Consider the following 15857-nt stretch of genomic DNA (forward strand, 5'->3'; position numbering starts at 1 on the left):
CCCCCTCTCCCTGCTCCCCGCCACCTCCCCAAATCCAGTACAATTTCAAGATATTCTGAGATTTTCCTGAAGTCTGTTTATAAACTTCTAAAGGGTCCACTGACCCCAGGATAACAGCACCTGGCTTAAAGCGTCCTCTGGCTTGGAATCACGATTTCTCCCCTATTCTAGTGACTCAAGGAATATGTATGACTCAAGTATCAGTCTTCCCCCACCGCACCCCACCATTAGCCAGTTAAGTGTTACAGAGATACCTTCTACACAGGATTCACCAGTTAGCGACGGTAAGCACAATGTCTGCAGCTGAGACCATGACAAACACCCAGATGAAAGGTGAAAGATCGAGTGAATAATCCAGAGATTTCAAACAGTACTGATGTTTACAGAGCACAGCCCAAAAATCTGGTAAAGTGAATTTTTTGCCTCTCAGCTAAAAGTCTGGAGTCACAATCTCAGAAAGATAGAAAAATCAGGATCTGTTCCACATAGAATATACATTTCAAATTTTACTATTTAAAGAGCAAAATCATAGGGAATATGCACATTTACCCAAGTGAAGTTTTCCATTCAATAGGAGAGAAATCAAATACGTTGCAATAAAGACTCTCCAGCTAAAAACTGAATATGAGATCAGTAAAACAACAAGAGTGATTTGACTGTGTTTTATTTCAGTGGGCACACTTTATTCATAACTGTCTCCAGGAGAACTAGGCTAGGTCTCAACCGGCAACAGTCACAGTTATTAAGCAAGTAAATACACCACCACTTTCGTGCTCTCCTTTATTTCTTTATGTCTTCAGTCTCATCTGGCTCTTTCTCTTGATGCTCTCTTTCCCACCTCATTTCTTTTAACTCTTGTCTGTATTTCCGTTCAATGAACCGCTTCTGATGGGCCATCTGGGGAAAGTTATCTGACACGAGGAGATATATTTTACACTTAATAAAGGAGAGCCACCAGTGCACAGAATGATGCAAACTAAACATACACATATACGAGCGAACATGTATTCATAGGAAATCTATATAGTTGTATTTTGTAAGGCAAGAGAAAAAAAAATTGCTTGCTTTCTTCTCTTATTCTTTTATCATTCGGGAACACAGTGGAAGTCTGGATCAGCAGTCGATTCTGGATTTCAGTATCTGATGTGAACTCGAGCATAAAAGGCACCGAAATACACAGGTATGTTAAAACATAGACATGTGGCTTCAGAATGTTTCCAGCTAAGGTGTTTTAACACAGTTCTCCTAGCAACAAGTGATTTTCAGGGAGAGATTAAAGGCTATAGCAAAAGGGAGTTGTATATTTTTACAAAGCTTAAACCAAAAACTTCAAACAAATAACGATATTATCACACCATTATTTACCAACAATTAAAGTTTCTGAAAAGAGTAAAAAGATCAGATGGACAAAAGGAGGACACATCCTAAGTCATTATTTCTGATAATTCAACTTGTGAAGTTTATCATGAGAAGCTAAAAGCTATATGGGCAACAGCAACTCAAGTAGAGCACTTTCATTTGGTGAAAGGAAACATGTCACTCAATAGCACAGTTTAACCTACATTTAGTTTGATATTTGACCCCGCTCAAGAGTGTTGACACAGTGGAAATCTTGAATAAGATGTAAACATTTTACAACTCATTTGTTATTTGTGGTATATAATGAGTGTAGCAATGGAGTGAGAAATCAAATATGGAACAAGAAAAAGTCATTTTACACACTTAGTCAACAAACACTTACACACTTCAGCAACAAATATCACAAAGGGATGCATGCCTGAATGAGAGCAACACAAGTTATCTGGTAACAGGAGAAGGACACCATTCTCCCTAACCTGGTACGGGTCTGTTAAACACAAGAGGTACTACTTCATGTTTGAAAATAGGAAGAATCAGCATGGCATGTTTGGGGGAAAGTTTGATTTTGTTGAGGTTGAAGCGTAATAAACGTGGACATAAATATATAGTATATTCCTAACCCCCCTTCCTTTCAGCACAGTGTCCCATTTTTCACCCCAGGTGGGAGGAGGGACAGGGAGGGTGGTAGGAAAAGGATCTGAAAGGCAGGTGGTGAATCACCTAAGACCTAAGAGTCAGTGATTGACTTTAAACAAAAGAGGAGCCATAATGGCATATTTTAGAAATAAAACAGCAATAAAATCCTATTCTCTAAACGATGTTAATTTGATTCCTTAAGTACTGTATAAAACACAGGTTTCAAGTATTAAGAGTACTTAATTCCACCACTCAGATCTAGCCATAGATAAGCTTTTAGAATATATCCTTATAATAAGCCCTTTTCCTATGAAGTACAGTTATACTCCACACACACAGGCAATGTAAATGTGCACATATATTACACAGACACGTGAACACGTAAAATCATTCCCCCAGCCATCCTTACACTGGGAGAGTATAGTTATAGGCACATTTTGATGGGTACACTTGGGTTGGTAAACTACTGCCCACAGGCCAAATACAGCCCTCTACCTGTTTTGGTAAATAAGATTTTATTGGAACACAGACACCAGCCATCTGCATACTACCCGAGCCTACGGGCTACAGTGGCAGAGGTACATAATTGTGACAGAGTACTTACTATCTGGTCCTTTATAGAAAATGTTTGTCAATCTCTGGGATAATTTATTTAAACATTTCCCTACCTTCAAACATGCAGTTTGACTGGTTGATTTTTTGGCTATTACAAACCAAGCTGTCACATTTATCGTGGTAGGTGAACTTTAGCTCATAGCTCCAATTATTTTCTTAGGTTTGACTCCTAGAATGAAATCTCTAGATCAAAGGGTATGAACCTCTTTAAGGACCTGATACAGACAGCCAAACTGTTTTCCAGCAGTTTAAACAATTCCCTTCCACCAGTATGCATGTGAAGGCCAGTCTCAGAATCAGCCATCTCTCCAGTATGTTTTATGGTTGAAGGCAAACAAACCAAAAACTCAAAAGATCATCTCTAACAACCCTACAGCTGGAAAATGGAGTCTCATTTTTAGTTCAATATGTGATTATACACATCTAAAAAAGCTCCACAACAGAGTCAACAAAACTCTCAGTGAAGATTCCATGGACATGGGACCCTGATAACACCAGCTTCTGCCCCCAGGACTCCTCCCCCTGCCCCCACCCACAAGCTATTATCCGCCAATTACCACTTGGCTCCCGGCCCTCCTGCCTTTCCTGGAATCTCTCCCAGGCTGAGCATCCGGGGCCTCTTTACCTTTAGCTTCCCACACTTTGCTCTCGCCCACACTGAGCTGGCGTTTGAAGCATGAGGGAACTGCACTGTCAGGTTTTACCCACAGGTTCTGCTGGGCGGCACGATATACCTCAGAAGAAAACTTCCTTGCACTTAAGCCTTCAATTTACAAAAGACTCTGTAGTTCCCTATAGGGTCAATTATATAATTGAAGTTTCTTCAACCCAGCCATCCAACTCTTGGGAATCCAACCCTTAGAACTAAAAGCAGCAATACAGCGACTTTTATTATCAACAATGATAAAAAGACAGAAACAGTGTCCACCAAAAATTTTAAAAGCTGAATAAAATACGGCATGAAATATTACGCAGCCCTTAAGAAAGAATGAATTGGAGCCACTATGACCTGCAGGGCTGCCCGTGATGTATTATTTAGCAAGAAAAGAAAGATGCAGAGAAGTACGTAAATATCCTGTCTTAATAAAACAATGGCTAAAAACTAAAAAGAAAAAAACCATCACGGGTTTAAGATTTTAGAAGTATAGAGAAATATGTAGAATGAAATATACTAAGTCACTCACATGGGTTACCTGTGCTGAGAGTGGGACTCTATACAAAACAGGAAAATGAAAATCAAAAAGCATTTGGGAATACTTTTTTTTTTAAATTATAATCCCATTTTATACATATCTTACATTCTACCACACTCTGTCTGGAGAATAATTATGAAGAAAAGATCACATTTTATCAGTACTTACCATTTTTCTACTTCCCCATTTTCTTTCCATAAAATACTCATTACATTATGAACATATAATTACAGAAAAAGAGATAGGCTTACATTTTTCAAGTGCATCCATTGCTGCTCCCATTTCTGCTTGCTGAATACTATTAAATAAAATAAAGACAAGGTACATTTTAAGATTTTTTTTTCCAAAAACACAAAGCATGGCTCCAAATTATTCAGGCTGATTTTCTTTCATGTTTGGTTCATAAAATTTTATCTGATTACTTCTACTGTCATATACTGAATTGCAGATAGGAATACACACAAGGGCATGCAGAAATGTCATTTATTTGCACAAAGCCTGTTAAGTTATTCGTTCCACACCTTTAACACTGCAATAAAATGCCTTCCATCTATATTAGGTCTGAAGTATTTCTTACTTAAATTTGAACATCTTCAGTGTAAAGTTTAAGCGGCAAAGAGTAAAAAAATACACGTGTAGACAGACTTCAAATCATTTCTCAGTTTAAGATATAAATTGGAAGTTTCAAAGAAAGATGATAACATACAAAATTGTTTTTACCTGAAGATGTGAGCATTTTCTACAAAGCTCAAGTGAGTAGTAATAAGAGATCAAGTGTCTAATGGCTGTGTCATGCATGACATGTTCTATGAAACGCTTGCAGCAGTGTTGGGTAACTTAAACTGGACAGACCTTACCTGTGCACCAGGTAATGTTCTTTCCTCAAGGTAGCCAAAGCCCTTTAGGCAATGGCATTCCCACTGCTCAAGGCCGATTCTCAAGTTTGGGGCTGAGCTTGGTGGGGACATTAAGCCTTGGGATTCACTTTGCTATTACCCTCGAATACTCTATACTCTGAGTTTAAAAAGACAGGCTGCAGAGTTTGGAAATACCAAGCAGGCACCTGCCAGACACCCAGGATGTTCATGTGAAGAAATTTAAAGTATCTTCTTTTCATACCTTGGGCCTTTCCCACAGCCGATTCTTTCTCCCTTGAAGTAGACAGCCACGGTATAGGTCCTAGCATGGGATGGCCCCACTGTCTGCAGAGTCCTGGAAGGAAAAGGAAAAACATTAATTACGTAAAGTGTTACTTAATTGTTATTGCTAATATATAACTCCAAGAAAAACCACGTGACTTATTGCTTAGAGAGAGGAAGGTAAAATTAACAGGAAAATTAAAGGAGTAAGGTTTTGATTTGCTAACGTGACAAATAAAACATAGAGAGCTTTGAAGTAGGAAATTTAAAAAATTCTACAGTGGATTTTTATATACACATATTTTCCCCAAAGCATTATAAACAGTATCTGAAGGCGAACAACGAAGGGTAAAATATTTTTTAACAATTTCAAAGTGTTATTCCTAGTATCATAAAACTAACAAACTTTTGTCAGTGAAAAGTTAGCCATTTCAGTCTGTTCATTGTTCTTCAGTGCTAATCACAGCGAAAAATCATAAATATTGGGGTAATACACCTCAAGCCAGAGCTGAATGGCTTCACACCCTTTACGGATTCTTTCTAATGTCTGGTATCTTATCTAAAAGATCAGAAAATATATTTAATTTCTGAAACATCAGAGATCATTTCAAAGGTATGCTATGGTGTGGAGTACACAACACAACTGCCAAAAAACAAAACTCCAGGCACTCTGGATTTTAATGACAAGGTGTAGATTTCAAATGTGGTAAAACTGATAACTTCATGGAAAAGGGAAATTAAACACAGCCAACAAAGATAATGGAATGAACACAGTAATCTTGAAAAAACTATGTAAAACAACCCCATCATCTTGATAAAAATGAACAAGCTCATCGCGTACTTTCATTTGGGGGATATATGAGAAGGGAGCAGTCATTTCCTTTGTGTGTATATACTCACTAGGATGAAACTACACGGATGGCTTCTTAAAGGTAGTGCTTATTATAGTAATCATGCTGGCGCTATGAGAAGTTTATCATCCTCATTTTATTTATTGAACTTTAATTATCACTTTGATGAGGAAATACTTTGAGCCTTTCATGTCATACAGTTTGGATGTTCATTATGCTTATTAGACACATGTTAAAGTGCTATTTCTAAACATTTGGTTTTTTTCCCAATAAGTAAAGGAATCACTGTTTAGCAGTGACAGCTTCTTGGGACAATTTATAGCAGCCTGCTGTGGGGTGACTCAACCTTCTCTTGGCCTCAGTTTTTCTTTTAGTGAAAAAGCCTATAACGTGTTGTGACTATTAAATAAAAACATAAAAAAGGATTTAAATTCCCGGCTGCCACTCTGGTGTTTTCCCTTGAGTACTGTGAAGTCTGAGAAAGTCTGCAGGAAGGGGCTTTTATTCCATATGAAACACTCACACAAATGTGTGTACTTGCACCCATGTGTGTACAGAGACGGGGGTAACCCAGTCCTAAAAACTAGATACTTAAACATCCTTAAAAATACATATCCAGACCATACCTTGGGAGGCAACCCACTTATTTTGATAATCCCTCCCTCTTATAATTCCTCTTTGAAACCACCTTCTAAGACCACCTTCTGAGACCACCCTCTGAAACCACCTTCTGAGTGTCTCATGATAATTACTCTACTTCAGAGTCAAACCTCCTGTTTTCATCAAAACTGGTGTTACGTGTTTAGTGACCTGCGTTTCCTTTGAATGACTTTTGGCTACTACTCAAAGGATAAAGATGTGTCACTAAAGATATTCAAAAGTACACGGCAGCTTTTAGTACACATTCTGAAAAGAAAAGTTCCAAATATTTGAATAATACAGCAGCGGTGAAGAACTGCTCTGCTTTTTACAGTGATTGCCTATCAGGCAATCGGGACAGAGGCCAGCAGGGCTTCAGAGAGTGGAGAGAGACACACAAGTACTGTTACAAACAAACAAGCACACACCATCTAATCTAGATGTGTAGGCAGCAGGGGTTATAAGAAATAAGAAGACAACTATAAGAATGTACATAAAACAATTTAACCTAAAATTTTCTGATCTTGATCAGAAAAATTATCTGAGCATGTCTTTCTCCCAGGGTGCAGTTCCCAAAGCATTTTAGAGATGGGAGAAAGCACAGATAATCGAATGTGACCCACTTACTTAGAGCTCAAAGACTGAGAGGCGCAAAGAGTTTGAGCATTGGGCCCAGAGTCAAGATGTCTCCATGCAGGACTCATGTGGCCATTACCCCACAGTGATTAGTTTTTCCTCCAGGCACATGGAGCATTACTCTAAGTTTCCCGGATCCAACAGCCTGTGGGCAGCAGGTACTCACTTGTACAGAGGAATGTCTGGCTCTTTTCCTTCTGTCCTAAGTGTCAAGCAACACTGCTGAAGCTGGGATTTGGGGTCATTCCAATCCTGATTCAAAATGAACTCCTGCAACAAGTCCCCAAAAAGTATTTAGTAAAGGGTTCTAGAATCACCAAGCATAGAGCATACAACCAATTTAAATTTTATAGGAGCTTACTTTTAATCGTGGAAAGAAACAAACATTCATGAAAGTATGAACATATTCCAAATCCTTATCAATGTACAGAGCTGCGATAAATGCTGAAAAAGAGAATACGCAAAAATAAGCCACAATACATTGCCATTTACTAGAAAGAGTACGAGTCCTAGACTTTTAAGAAACGTTAACTTCCAAGCCCTCTTTATTTTTTAGCATTACCGTTTCATCTTTCTTCAAACAAGAACTACTCTTTATCACTAATATTAAAAGTAGCAATAGAGATGTATAATTAAGATGCAAAACCACAAAGACCAAATTACGTTTGACTAAGGGATAAATGAATAATTAGTTAAAACGATACACAAAGTGCTGCCGTATAGCAGGGAAAGAGTGACACCTGGGAACACAACCATGTTAACATCAAATAAATCAAAATAAAACTTGAAGATCAGATGTGATGCCAGAATGAGCACATCCTTGGGGCCTGCTATTCTTAACACCGGTCTTGAGGAGATCACCCATTTACAAGGGTTTGTGTTACCTTTCATCAACAGATATGGGACAATTTATAGATTCAATCTGCCAAAACAGAGAAAAAATTAATACTGCGCTTAATGACAATAAAACAATATAACCAAATTTGCATTAAAAAACGGTGACCCCAAAGACAGCTTCATTAAAAGGTACCTTCACCACACAAACAAACGGCGAGTTTTTAAAAGGAGGAATAAAAATAGCTTTTGTTGAGCTAAAAAAAGCCAGTGAGACTGATGATCACTCAACTTACTTTTTTTCTAATTCTAATCTTGTTACTTTTCTTTAATTGAAAAATAAGTTCTTTTAAGCTCCTTGGTCAGATTGCCTTTGCACTTTGTAAATCAGCTAGTAGACTCTAATATCTGTATATAATTCCAATTGCCCAAAATACCAAAACATTAGAAAAAAAAAAAGGTTCCAAGGCCCAGTGAATGGCCCACTTATTTTACAGTAGTATCAGAAACAATAAAATTGTGTGTATGATCCTTTAGTTAGCTATAATAGTATTACTTATAATGCTACGAGACCGTATCAGATGGTCTGATAACTGCAAAAGATGACAACATTGTCCATAGAGCTTTGAGTTCATTCACAACAATAGATAATTGTTTTAGTATTTAGGGAATAAATTACCTTCTTTCTTCTAGGCCTCTATCTAAAGGCTGCTGGGTGGCAAAAACAGCTATGATTCACTATTTCCAATCTTCACATTCTGTTACTGTTTCACACAAAGAGATGTGATGGCTGAGCATTAGGATGGAGGGGCGTAGGGTGAGGAGGGGGGAGCATTAGTGAACACAGACTGAACATAAATTCGTTATCCACAAGTCTTTTTTTTTTAATTTTTATTGGAGTATGGCTGCTTTACAATGTTGTGTTAGCCTCCACTGCTCATTATTCACAAGTCTTAATTCCAAATTATTCTCCTTCAAACAAGCTTTGGAGAGAAGCATAAATAAAAATTAAAATAGAGAAGAGGTTTCTTTAATCAGAACATAATAATAATAAGAAGAAGCAGCATAAATTTGGTCCATTGATTTAAACTTGAATCTGCGGGTTAAGAGAAAAGCTTTATTCCCTAGGACTCACATTCCAAAAGGTCGGCCAAGGTCTTGGTCCTAAGGGCCACAGGCCTCTTGGTCTTGTCGTTGGTGATGGCATATTCCTGCATGCCCAATTCCTCTGCTACCTTGGCTTGAGTTCTGTTATTCACCAAAGAGCTTCGCAACAGCTGGCCAAAAGGAATTGAGGTACATTTAGAAACCATTTCACTTTTGGTCTCTCTCTTGCTCCTGCGTTGGGCCCACCCAGCCTAGACCACAGGGACACTTAGGCAAGCAATGGCTTAAGTTCTCAACCACCACCCCCAGGCAACAGTGACAAATTCCACATGCTTCTAGTTTCTCCTTAATAACTTACTCTGCTCTTGGATTTTACCTAACTGACATTTAAATAGTTCATTTAGTTGTTTAGTAGCAGTGAGCAGTGTTGGGGGAGATGCTATACTATACTAAAGGTCAAAGATTCCATTAAGTTTAATGTTACTAAACCAAGGAGCATTTTAACTTTAAAAAAATCAACTTATTGAAGTATAATTTGCATACAATAAAATGCACCCATTTAAAGTATAGTTAAATGAGTTTTGACAAGCTTCTACATTTCTGTTACCCCAAACAAGTTCCCTGGCCCCTTGGCGATCAATCAATCCAATCCATCTATCACCAGGCAAGCTTGACCTACTTTCTGTCACTGTACGTTAGTTTTAAAGGAGCATTTTTTAAAAAGTCAAAAATAAAAATAAAAATAAAAAAAAGTCAAAAATAAGCTTCACATTTTATGGCACTGATGTTAATTTTGATATCATAGGATTTGGGGAAGTGACGCTTTAGTATTATTTAAAATATTGAAATTATTTATTTACATTTTACTTTCATTCTTTAAAGATTTATATTGTATATACATATATATATATCAGATTTATATGTATATATAAAGATTATATATACTATATATCCTGACTCATAGCTTTTCAAGCTGAGACCCTTTATTTTTAATCAAATTAAAATATAATTTCCGTATTTCAACTTCAGGAATTCCAAACAAAAATTTCTACTAGGAATTTCAGTCAGCTAGCAGTCCTCTAAAAGGACCATCCAAGTAGTAACATTAAACAGTGCATGAAAATTGTACAACCAGTCTATTGTAGACGTGCCCCTAAAACAAGCATGGCTTAGGAATTTAACAGTCACTGATCACTCACTAAAGGAAGGTGGGGAGGGAGGCTGGAGAAAGTGGGTAGATATAAAGATGAGAACTCACCAAACAAAAGCTGAAAGTAATTATCCCCAATCTCTAAGATTTGGGGGAATAAAGTACCTAAAACTAGAACTTTTTCTTACAACAGATAAAACAAACTCTTGGTCTAGTACAATTCCTTCCTGCTAAGGAATAACCCTGACACCAGGGCCAAGGAACAGGAAGCAGCTGCAAGTTATGCTGGTATTATATCCCCTGCCGTTCCACATCGAACTTTGTTTATTAGATGCAAGTTTTATGCTCTGTGGCTCCACAGTGTCAACTGAGCTTATGAAAATCAAGATTTATCCTCAATGCCTGAGACTGCATCCTTGACAATAGATAAATAAGAAACAATATGTTCTTAATTTGTCTGACAATGATTCATGAAGCAGAAATACAACTTGATCTCCACATGCCATGCTTGCTGTTGAGTTAGACTGTTATTCTTTGCTTGTCTCTGCTCCTGCCTCCTCCGATTGCCCCCTAAACTCAATCTTTTCTTCAATACAGTGTTTTCATTAAAATTAATATCCACAGAGAAGCTCAAAATTAAAAAGGCCTAGCATATAACGTTAAAAAGAAGACACAACCAGGGAATTCCCTGGTGGTCCAGTGGTTAAGACTCAGCGCTTTTACAGCTGTGGCCCAGGTTCAATCCCTGGTCGGGGAACTAAGATGCTGCAAGCCATGCGGCGCAGCCAAAAATAACAAAACAAAACAAAAACGCAACCATTAGGGAGCCCACCAGTCTAATATCTTGTAATTACAGAATAACTGAGCTGGAAGCTGGAAGGGAGACATCTTTCTCAGTCTGGATTTATAATGGGGGAGGGGGAGGTTCACAAAGTACAGGCCATGGGGGAACAGAAGGGCTATTTTGAGAATATGGCTATGCTGCGTGAACTAGCTTCTCTCTCAGTATATGCTTTTGGTGAGAGGAGAAAACTCTAACTTGGGCTGCCTGTAAGGAGATTTCATGCCTTAGAATCATGGCATGCCTGATGTACATATGAGCTCACACAAACCAAAATACGTCACTGGTTATTGGGCCCCAGCTGCCGCCTTCCAGCCTCAGGGCTCCTCATTCGGTGCTGAGCAGTAATGCTGTCTGACAGGGAAGGAGGAAAGCAGTGAGGATGTAAACAGAAACACTACCAATTTTATTTAAGATATGCCCCGATGGGTCTTAAAGCACCAGCAGGGTGGCCAGCAGAAAGTGAGATCTTTCAGTTCTTGCCAAAACTTGGAGCCTGAACCAAAAGTCAGTGGGGGAGAAGGAAGATATAAATCATCCATATTTTTAGAGTCAGTTTAAATTTAGAAGATGAGTTGAAAAGAGGTAAGACCTTGCTCTTAAACAACAAAGCCTGAATGGCAGTTCTTTAAATGACAACCTCCATCCTTGGCCTTTGCTGAACCCTGTTTCAGAATAAATCATGCTGTTTGCCAACGAGTGAGATCAAGAGGGGATCACAAGGCAAAAAACCACCTAAAGTTATGGCAGTTCAGTGCAACAGCTGTGGAGGCTGATGCTATACCAGACCCTGGGCTGCTGGCTGAAGATACTGAGCTGATCAACATCCTGTGGCTGCCCTCCGAGAGCCGCTAATCTCTGAAGGAAGCCATACACAAAGTGGCCAATGCAATGCACTGTGACAGCTGCAGTGACAGCAGAGGCCACAGCACACGCAGGTGCTCTTCTCCAACCCAGCTTTTCAAAAAGGCCTCCTGGAGGACCTGACCCCTGAGTAAAAACATTTCAGAGGCTTGTTGACTTAGCTGGCTGTTATAACAGAATCATTAGTTAGTTCTGTCATACTGGTATTCAGGCCTCTTCCAAGAACCAAGAGATTAGAATTTCTGGAAAGTATATTTTTAAAAATTTTATATAGGTGGATTCTGATGAATGTAGAGTCAGAACTGAAAAGAATGAATCTGCCAGTGGGAGAAGAATGGGTGATATGGTCTGAGTGTTTGTGTCACTGCAAAATTCGTATGTTGAAATCCTAACCCCTAAAGGTGATGGCATTAAGAGGTGGGGGCCCCTGGAAGGTGATTAGGTCATGAGAGTGGAGCCCTCATGAATGGGAGCAGTGCCCTTATAAAAGAGGTCCCTATCAGCACAGACACCAGAGACAAGCAGGAAACACTAAGGCTGCTGCTGCAGCCACCAAGAAGCCTGTCTGCAAGCACAGGTCACTCTCCACACCTCCCCTCCTGAGAGCCTGTGCAGCCCGCCACTGCCAGGGTTCCGGGATCCAGGGACAACTTCCCCAGGAGAACACACGGCGCGCCTCAGGCTGGTGCAACGTCACACCTGCCTCTGCCGCAGCAGGCCCGCCCCGCACTTCGTACCCCTCCCTCCCCCCAGCCTGAGTGAGCCAGAGCCCCCGAATCAGCAGCTCCTTTAACCCCATCCTGTCTGAGCGAAGAACAGATGACCTCAGGAGACCTACATGCAGAGGCGGGGCCAAATCCAAAGCTGAACCCCAGGAGCTGTGGAAACAAAGAAGAGAAAGGGAAATCTCTCCCTGCAGCCTCAGGAGCAGGGGATTAAATCTCCACAATCAACTTGATGTACCAGCATCAGTGGAATACATGAATAGACAACGAATCCTCCCAAAACTGAGGCAGTGGACTTTGGGAGCAACTGTAGGCTTGGGGTTGGCTTTCCGCATCTAATTGGTTTCTGGTTTCATGTTTATTTTAGTTTAGTATTTAGAGCTTACTATCATTGGTAGATTTGTTTATTGATTGGGTTGCTTTCTTCCTTTTTATTTTTTTTTAATATATATATTTTTTTTCCTTTTCCTCTTTCTGTGACTGTGTAGGTGTATGCTTCTTTGTGTGATTTTGTCTGTATAGCTTTGCTTTTACTATTTGTCCTAGGGTTCTCTCTGTCCATTTTTGGCTTTTTTTGTTTCTTTGTTTTTTAGTATAGTTTTTAGTGCTTGTTATCAATGGTGGATGTGTTTTTTGGTTTGCTTGCTCTCTTCTTCCTTTCTTTTTAAAATTAATTTTTCACTTTTTTATTTTTAATAAATTTTTTTTTAGTAACTTTATTTTATTTATTTATTTATTTTTTCTTTCTTTCTTCCTTTATCTTTCTCTCTTTTCTTCTGAGCCGAGTGGCTGACAGGGTGTTGGTGCTCCAACTGGGTGTCAGGCCTGAGCCTCTGAGGTGGGAGAGTCGAGCTCAGGACACTGGTCCACAAGAGACCTCTGGGCCCCACATAATATCAAACAGCGAAAGCTCTCCCAGAGATTTCCATCTCAACTCTAAGACCCAGCTCCACTCAACAACCAGCAAGCTACAGTGCTGGACACCTTATGCCAAACAACTAGCAAGACAGGAACACAACCACACTCATTAGCAGAGAGACTGCCTAAAATCATAATAAGTTCACAGATATCCCAAAACACACCACCGGACATGGTCCTGCCCACCAGAAAGACAAGATCCAGCCTCATCCACCAGAACACAGGAACCAGTCCCTGCCACCAGGAAGCCTACACAACCCACCGAACCAACCTTACCCACTGGGGGCAGACACCAAAAACAACAGGAACTATGAACCTGCAGCCTGTGAAAAGGAGACCCCAAACACGGTAAGTTAAGCAAAATGAGAAGACAGAAAAACACACAGCAGATGAAGGAGCAAGGCATAAACCCACTAGACCAAATAATTGAAGAGGAATAGGCAGGTGACCTGAAAAAGAATTCAGAGTTATGATATAAAGATGATCCAAAATCTTGGAAATAGAATGGAGAAAATACAAGAAACATTTAACAAGGACCTAGAAGAACTAAGAGCAAACAAACGATGATGAACAACAAAACAAATGAAATTAAAAATTCTCTAGAAGGAATAAATAGCAGAATAACTGAGGCAGAAGAATGGATAAGTGATGTGGAAGATAAAAGAGTGGAAATAACTACCGCAGAGCAGAAAAAAAAAAAAGAATGAAAAGAATTGAGGACAGTCTCAGAAACATCTGGGACATTAAACGCACCAACATTTGAATTACAGGGGTCCCAGAAGAAGAAGAGAAAAAAAAAGGGACTGAGAAAATATTTGAAGAGACTACAGTTGAAAACTTCCTTAATATGGGAAAGGAAATAATCAAGTCCAGGAAACACAGAGAGTCCCATACAGGATGAATCCAAGGAGGAACATGATAAGACACATATTAATCAAACTATGAAAAATTAAATACAAAGAAAAAAATATTAAGAGCAGCAAGGGAAAAGCAACAAATGACAAACTAGGGAATCCCCATAAGGTTAACAGCTATCTTTCAGCAGAAACTCTGCAAGCCAGAGGGAGTGGCAGGACATATTTAAAGTCATGAAAGGGAAGAACCTACAACCAAGATTACTCTACCCAGCAAGGACCTCTTTCAGATTCGACTGAGAAATTAAAACCTTTACAAACAAGCAAAAGCTAAGAGAATTCAGCACCACCAAACCAGCTTTACAACAAATGCTAAAGGAACTTCTCTATGCAGGAAACATAAGAGAAGGAAAGGACCTACAATAACAAACCTAAAACAATTAAGAAAATGGTAAGAGGAACATACATATCAATAACTACCTTAAATGTAAATGGATTAAATGCTCCAACCAAAAGACACAGACTGGCTGAATGGATACAAAAACAAGACCCGTATATATGCTGTCTACAAGAGACCCACTTCAGACCTAGGGACACATACAGACTGAAAGTGAGGGGATGGAAAAAGATATTCCATGCAAATGGAAATCAAAAGAAAGCTGGAGTAGCAATTCTCATATCACACAAAATAAACTTTAAAGACTATTACAAAAGCCAAAGAAGGACACTACATAATGATCAAGGGATCGATCCAAGAAGAAGATATAACAGTTGTAAATATTTATGCACCCAACATAGGAGCACGTCAATACAGAAGGCAAATACTAACAGACGTAAAAGGGGAAATCGACAGTAACACATTCATAGTAGGGGACTTTAACACCCCACTTTCACCAATGGACAGATCATCCAAAATGAAAAAAAAATAAGGAAACACAAGTTTTAAATGATACATTAAACAAGACAGACTTAATTGATATTTATAGGACATTCCATCCAAAAACAAGAGAATACACTTTCTTCTCAAGTGCTCATGGTGTTAACATCCTCCAGGATAGATAATATCTTGGGTCACAAATCAAGCCTTGGTAAATCTAAAAAAATTGAAATTGTATCAAGTATCTTTTCCGACCACAACACTATGAGACTAGATATCAATTACAGGGAAAAATCTGTAAAAAATACAAGCACATGGAGGCTAAACAACACACTACTAAATAACCAAGAGATAACTGAAGAAATCAAAGAGGAAATCAAAATATACCTGGAAACAAATGACAACGAAAACACGACAACCCAAAACCTATGGGGTGCAGCAAGAGCAGTTCTAAGAGGGAGGTTTATAGCAATACAATCCTACCTCAAGAAACAAGAAACATCTCAAATAAACAACCTAACCTTACACCTAGAGCAATAAGAGAAAGAACAAAAAAAAACCCCAATGTTAGTGGAAGGAAAGAAATGACAAAGGTCAGATCAGAAATAAATGAAGGAGA

The 15857-nt window shown here is 38.9% G+C and overlaps 1 protein-coding gene and 1 non-coding gene across 3 annotated transcripts in view; one reads left to right on the forward strand and one right to left on the reverse strand.

The window, feature by feature from the left end:
- Nucleotides 1–780: 780 nt before the first annotated feature.
- The window catches only part of DROSHA (drosha ribonuclease III), a 129576-nt gene continuing 114499 nt past the window's right edge, over nt 781–15857 (reverse strand). For both annotated transcript variants that reach the window (XM_065874879.1, XM_065874878.1), the window contains 6 exons: nt 9038–9179; nt 7430–7512; nt 7235–7338; nt 4923–5015; nt 4055–4101; nt 781–911 (listed from right to left, as the gene is read on the reverse strand). In XM_065874879.1, the coding sequence (XP_065730951.1) occupies nt 781–911; nt 4055–4101; nt 4923–5015; nt 7235–7338; nt 7430–7512; nt 9038–9179 (600 nt within the window). The remainder of the gene's footprint in view (nt 912–4054; nt 4102–4922; nt 5016–7234; nt 7339–7429; nt 7513–9037; nt 9180–15857) is intronic.
- Nucleotides 10845–10916, forward strand: TRNAK-UUU (transfer RNA lysine (anticodon UUU)). The gene has a single exon. It is a non-coding gene; the product is annotated as a tRNA-Lys (tRNA).

The sequence above is a fragment of the Phocoena phocoena genome, chromosome 3 (genome assembly GCF_963924675.1).
Source record: "Phocoena phocoena chromosome 3, mPhoPho1.1, whole genome shotgun sequence".
NCBI classification, from domain to species: domain Eukaryota; kingdom Metazoa; phylum Chordata; class Mammalia; order Artiodactyla; family Phocoenidae; genus Phocoena; species Phocoena phocoena.